This window comes from Penaeus japonicus, unplaced genomic scaffold, assembly GCF_977035675.1.
Source record: "Penaeus japonicus unplaced genomic scaffold, GWHDUDI00000001_assembly GWHDUDI00000024, whole genome shotgun sequence".
NCBI classification, from domain to species: domain Eukaryota; kingdom Metazoa; phylum Arthropoda; class Malacostraca; order Decapoda; family Penaeidae; genus Penaeus; species Penaeus japonicus.
Genome location: NW_028234426.1, coordinates 25,542,366 through 25,549,865, shown reverse-complemented (window position 1 = coordinate 25,549,865; position 7,500 = coordinate 25,542,366). Strand labels below are relative to the sequence as shown.

General features: G+C 33.9%; 1 protein-coding gene across 16 annotated transcripts in view; it reads right to left on the bottom strand.

The window, feature by feature from the left end:
- Positions 1-1,979: 1,979 nt before the first annotated feature.
- The window catches only part of Arms (Ankyrin repeat-rich membrane spanning), a 332,713-nt gene continuing 327,192 nt past the window's right edge, over positions 1,980-7,500 (bottom strand). For all 16 annotated transcript variants that reach the window (XR_015192190.1, XR_015192192.1, XR_015192191.1 and 13 more), the window contains 3 exons: positions 5,578-5,764; positions 5,123-5,240; positions 1,980-4,940 (listed from right to left, as the gene is read on the bottom strand). Coding sequence is in view for 13 of the 16 variants with exons in the window: in XM_043012551.2 (XP_042868485.2) it covers positions 4,431-4,940; positions 5,123-5,240; positions 5,578-5,764 (815 nt within the window). In the remaining 3 variants the exon portion in view is untranslated. The remainder of the gene's footprint in view (positions 4,941-5,122; positions 5,241-5,577; positions 5,765-7,500) is intronic.

The following is a 7,500-nucleotide window of genomic DNA, read 5'->3' as shown; positions in this document are numbered from 1 at the left end:
TTATTTTCATTATTATCATTATTGTTATTATTACTATCATTATCGTTATTATTGTTATCTTCCTTATTATCATTATCATTATTATTTTTATTATCATCACTATTATTAATATTATTGTTATTATCATTATTACCATTATTATTATCGCTATTATTCATAGTTATCGTCATTATTATCATCATTATCATCTTTATCATCTTCCTCATCCTCAATTACCGTCATCATCCTCGTTGTCGTCGTTGTTGCCATCATCATTAACGTCATCACATCATCATCACTAAATTATTGTTAATACTATTGTCATTAATATCCTTACTACTACTACTACTACCCTTGGTATTGATTTCACATTATTCATATGATAATCATCACGATAACAAAAAAAAAAAAAAAAAAGCCCACTGGCATCACCCACCAGCATCAGTGGGCGTATGGACACTCCTAAGCTTGGTGGGTGGGTGGACACTTGCAAGCTTCTCTGCAACACGTTTTTTTTTTCAAACTTTATATATCATAGGCCTAGTTGCATTTTTGCTTCCGTCAGATTACATTATGTTTTGTGTAATCTATTTTATGCTGATGCGAATTAAATCTTTCGTTGCACTTGGGCCATTTCCATTTCCATGTATAAATTCTTTGTTCTTCGGTCATTTTGTAATTTTGGTTCTAAAATCAAATTCGAAGGGTGAGATAATTAAGCCTTCAGTACTATATAAGAAAATCGCATATATATTTGGTTAAAACGTTTTATTAATGATGACAATGATGATATCAATCAGATATCAATCGGAATAGGTATATTATTTATTGAACACATTATCTTTTCGATGGGAGGGTGGCTTGCTGGCAGAATGGATGAAAACGAGTTGATAATTAAAGAACTATGAATACAGGGAGATTCGGAATTTCAGCTGGTCGTAGTCATTCAGGGCAAAGATGTATACTGTTCGTTTCTTTGTGGAAAAAACTAACCATTTCTTATGTTATGTTTTGATATATATATATATATATATATATATATATATATATATATATATATATATATATATGTGTGTGTGTGTATGTGTGTGTGTGTGTGTGTGTGTGTGTGTGTGTGTGTGTATGTATATATATGATATATATATGTATAATATATATATATGTATATATATACATAAATATATATATATATATATATTTATATATATATATACATATATACATATATGTATATATATACATATATGTATATATGTATATATATATATATATATATATATATATATATATATATATATATATATATAAATATGTGTGTATATATATACAAACACACACACACACACACACACACACACACACACACACACACACACACATATATATATATATATATATATATATATATATATATATATATATATATTATCATTATTGCTTGTCAAATGGTAACAACGAACTCTCGCATTAAAGGCGTTCATTCCAAATATACCCTGATAACTTCAAATAATAATTTCAGTTTTTCTTCTATTTTGAGAGTTTTTCATATGTACCACAATAAAGTGCAACATTTAAAATAACAAAGGAACAAGCCACATTTTGAGCAGATATCAGGTTGTTAAAGTGATTATTATGTGTTAAAATCTCAAAAATTTTGCAAAGAAAATGAAAGTTGAAAAGAAAGAGCTGAAGATAGCATGTCATATCTGGAGTGGATGTTCCAAACACAGCAACTAATAATTATTGCACGACTCAAAATTCTGAGCGAAATATCGTAGAGCGCCCATAAATGGCTCAAAATCTGCAAAACCAATATAAGAAGTGTGAATGGTTGAAAGACAAAAACAAACAAATGGGAGACAGGGACTCCATTGCATTCTTCTGAATTTTGCAAATGCATGATGTAATCACTGAAGTGTGCAATAATTGTCAGGAAATATAATGAGTTTTCGCTGAGAGTATATTTCTATGTTTACAGTTTGGGTCAAAAGAAATATAAATTATATTTGTAATTTTCGGTTTATTTATAAACTTCCTGTAAATGCCCTGTTGTACACATTTGTAACAACAGAAAATGGTTACATGAATATAAAGCACTGACCAATAAGGACCCATTCAAATCATTATTACATTATAGGTAATAAAATAAACATTAATAATAAGATTAGGTTACTTAATTAAGTAAACATAAATAGATTTACAAATAGATGTTGGTATTACATTATAATTTAGCACTGAATATTGTTTAAAATCAAACAACATCACTACAATATATGTTACAGAGATGATAATGTTATGATATGAAATGACCTTCATATTAAAAAGATGTATGAAGATAAATGCAAATGGAAACACATTACAGTCCATGATTAATTTGCATAAAATGATACTCATTTTGAAGTACAATTCAGCCCTCACAAAATGCATGACAATGAGTGATTGATATTGCCAATTACAATGTGTATATAATCCTTATCGGTGATGGCATAACCAAGAAACACACCAATACAGTTCAAGAAGGTGAGGTATGAGAGAATCTATGAGAATATCTACAATCATTCAAAAAATATCTTCCTGTTAATTATAGTTGGCTACCAAGAAATTCCCATTGGCATCTTGTTCTTATTATCTTCAGGTACACTAAATCTAATTAAATAATGTCTTCATAAAAAGAGATACAAGTCTTATCTAGAACTAAAGGACAACTAACATGGAATAAAAAGGCAATCACACAAAATGTAAGTGCAAAGGTCTTGCAGAGGTTGCAAGGCATTTCTTGCCCTCGAGCCATTTAATGGCAAGGACATGCTGACGCTGGAATCAAGTGTGATGAAAGGTAACCACTGAAGGAAGTTTCCCCATTCAAGAGGATGAGAAAACATGACATATTACTTGCTAGAATAAACAATGGATGAATACACATTTAAAATAGGAGACAAAAATGGTTTAACATACAATATCTGGTAATGGCGACATTAACACTAAATGCTCACTTGAACCTACAACGGTACAACTGATGCATGGGAGGAACGGATGTAGAAAATGAATGCATCTCAAGCATTGTCTAAGACTGCTGCATTCCCGAAAAAATGTCCTCCAATTTGAAGGTCTTAGTTTCCACTCAATCAAAACATTGATAATCTGCCCTGAAACATTCAGATTAAAGTGAATAAGTAAAAATCTTAACACAGGCACACTGGTGTAAATTATCAAGTATTAATGTGTATAGCATGTACATTCAGTAGCTTGTCATAGTAAGCCTATTATTACTTATAAATATACACAATAAGTCTGTGAAAATTTTGACACATATTTCAAGAACAGAATGTCACAGTTCATATTATCAAGAGCCAGATATCCCATATTACTATGTCAATCAAAGTAATATAAAAACCAAACTAAGAGAACATTGTTTCATTCAGTAGAGTGACAACATATATGTCATCTAACTTACTGCCCTTACATGGAACTAGTGTTGCCACCAGCGAATAAATGGATGTATTATAAGTATCACAATTGGCACATACTTAAGAGAGCCAACACAAATTTTATAACGTTGGATTCAATAAAGGCTGTAAACATAGTGTACTACTAAAAATAATAAGACTACTGATGTCATTTTTTAAGACAGCAAGCTTAAGAAAGTAGCAATACTGCCCTTTATTTAAAATAAATGAAAAAAAAAGGTAATAGCACCATAGCTACCTAATAAGACACAAATAAAGTAACTAGGCCTTAAAAGTTATGTGTCTTTAAGTGTTTCATCAACACTAAAAAGGAAAAAAGAAAAATACAATACGATCAAAAAGAAAAAGTAAAATGAAAGGACTCCAGCACTCCATAACCATCTAACCTCAGATGAAAAGCTTTGCATTATGGTATAACGAATCTCTAGAAAATAAAATTGCAACAACTGTCACAGCCATAAGCAGTCTTATTTCTCTATCACATTTTGATGACTTGTAGAAGCTCCCTGTCTGGTGACAGCATAGCACCATTTTCTCTGTGGATATCACTTATCATGTTCATTCATAATAACTCATTATTCAAACTCCTAAAAACTGGTAGAAATCTAAGATGAATAAAGATATTTTTCAACTTGTTTACTACTTGTTTCAAAATAATTGCAGTATATACATATAAAGGTATGCTCTTGTAATATACATATATATGTATATGTGTGTGTGTGTGTGTGTGTGTGTGTGTGTGTGTGTGTGTGTGTGTGTGTGTGTGTGTGTGTGTGTGTGTGTGTGTGTGTGTGTGTGTGTGTGTGAGAGTGTGAGTGTGAGTGTGAGTGTGAGTGTGAGTGTGAGTGTGAGTGTGCATGTGCATGCATGTGTGAGATTGAGAGTGTGAGTGTGAGTGAGAATATTTAATTCCTTATTTCTAAATGGAAAGCTTCTTATTAAGTCTATATGATATGAAAATAACTATTCCAGCATGGAGTTGTCTTAAACTGGGGTTTCACGATCAACAGATGGTAGTTTGCAAGTTATGTGTCCAGGTGAAGACTCATGAGCATTTTGTTTTAACAGCGGTGTCAGTGGCCTACTTGAAGTCTCAACCGAATTAGCATTTTGGCTGGCCACTTCTGGGTCTGGCGTAGCTACCGGCGACGGTTGTGCGGGCGTTGCCAGAACTAAGGGTGACGTTTCCGCATCATCCGAAGGGAAGCTTAGCGACCCGTCGTGGGAGCCCAGGGCACGGTGGAGTTTGTATTTAAGGCGGCGCAGTTTCTCCATGGAGTTGGAAGAGAACTGCTCTGCAAGGGTGACATGTTTCATCCCCGCCACTGCTCCTGGCAAATCTGGTAGGGATGCCTGAGGGATTTCCCCATCCTTTAGGTTATCTTGCTGAGGCGTGTCGGGACTAGAGGCATCTGGGTCATGGTGCCCACGACCCAGGTTAAGTGACTGGGGTCGACTACGGCGCAGTGGAGACGAAGTATTCGATACTGAAACCTGTTAAACAGGAAAAAAAAAAAAACTATTACAATGAGAAATTTCACACACACACACACACACACACACACACACACACACACATATTCAATCATACCAACAAGTCAATTTTTATCATCTTCTCAAGAGCATCTTATTATTTTTTTATTTGACAGATAAAGCACACAGACTCATATACAAACCCTTCCTATAGGTGAAGACTCTCTGCCTTCACTCCTAAGAGTTGGCACCCCTAACGGCTTGTCACTTGTGCTGTGTTTTGGTGAGGTTGAGGTTGACGAACAACGTAATGATGAAGCTCTGAAAAGGTAGCAAAAGAAAGGGTTATAATAACACTTAGTAATTTTGTTTGACTATAAAATACTTTAAAAATAAGTATTCTTCCTTATATTGCAGTCTATTTTCAAGCATGATAAATGAAGATAAAATATATCAAATTCAAACTAATTTAATAATGACAGCAAAAACAATGAAAATAATGATAACAATGATAAAAACAACAATTATAAATACCATTATCTTAACCATTGTCATCATAACTGCTGTTCCAGTTACCATTACAAGCAATACATCAAAAGATAACACCCCAGCAATACTCTACCTATAAAGTGACTTCAAAGTCTATTTTACGGATTACCTGGAAAGTGACACATTGTTTGGTTTGTATGGGGAGAAGCTGGAGGCATGGGAGGGTGCAGTCGATTCCACATCTGAAGTTGGTGCAGACACAACACGATGAGAGAGAAGTGGTGACGACTGCAGGAACATCACATCCATTTCCTCTCCCCCATTAACCACAGAGCCTTCTCCTTCTCCATTCTCTCCTGTCAGATGATAAAATAATGATACTTTAAATACTAATTCAAAATATAAGAATGTATTATCAGTTCATAATAGTGCTCTTGAACTCATTAAATATTTCCACTTTATTAATATTATACATATATAAATACATGAGATATCAAACACTACTTTGTAATGTCCATTTCCATAACAGTTTGTACAAATACAATGCATTGCTGTTAAACAATTGTCTGCAGTTGCACTTAAATCTGCCAATTCATGTCAAATACCAATCATGCTAAATTTAGATGCTAATGCATTAGTGTGTCTACATTCCTTCTTTGTTTTTAGACAATTCTGCCAATCATAGACTTTCTCAAAATGCATTTTTTAATGTAGAGTTTCCATCTATGAACATACAGATACAGAAACAAAGTTTTTTTTGGTTATAAACAGCATTTGACACTCACATTCTATATTTATCTGTATGCTGTGACCACTACAGCATAAAGATAAAGAAGATAGTGATAACTTTATCAACGTTCATTCACATTGTGCCTATCAAGAGACTAATCATTACATGTAACAAAAACATCTCATCTTTATCAGAAAACACTGAAATACCAAATATGAAATAAATACAATCAAACAGTTGTGTGTTAGTGTCATTGGTCAGTAACAATAATAATACTCAAGGTCACTGATTCAGGCTCCCAGCTGATTATTATTGTGTATCAGGGACATCATTTGGAGGGCACTTTAGAGTACAGGGGGAGGGCCCCTGGTGCCCCCATGCAGTTATGCCCCTGCTTTGGATACATATCTCTCTGACACTCTGACACATGCATGCACACAAGTACACACTCATGCATGCATATGCACTAGCATACCCATGCACACACACACACACAAACACACACACACACACACACACACACACACACACACACACACACACACACACACACACACACACACACACACACACACATACACACACATACACACATATATACACACATATACACACACACACACACACACACACACACACACACACACACACACACACACACACACACACATATACACACACACACACACACACACACACACATACACACATATACACACACAAACACACACACACACACACACACACACACACACACACACACACACACACACACACACACACACACACACACACACACACACACACACACACACACACACACACACAACATCATTTTGCAGCTTCAGTAATTCAGTCAATAGTGCCTGTGAGGAGGGGGAAATATACTCTAATTAATCATAATTGCATCATCCTTTATGAAAGCTGTGTGCAGTGAAAGCTAAGCTCAAATACAGGACTATGGTGATAATATACATAAAATACAAACCTTGTATACTTATTTTCTTAAACCTGAAACTTTAAAATAAATACAGCAACATATTTCATACACTGTAATTGCACATTCATTTTATAAATCATGTACAACAATATCACCTACATAGCCGCAGGACTGCTTTTCAAAAGCATAAACACTTGGCCTTTGTTAACAAAACATTTCCTTTTTAATATTGCAATTCATTATGATAACACATGGTGATACGAGTTATACAATATTTTTCATATCTGATGATAGTGAGGGTGGTGATTATGATGATGATTTTAAGAATAATAACTTATATGCTAAATAATCCCAATAGTGTTTTCCTCTTGTGTTGGAGTGTGTAATGATAGGGATGCATTGCAGCATTGTGTTGATGGACG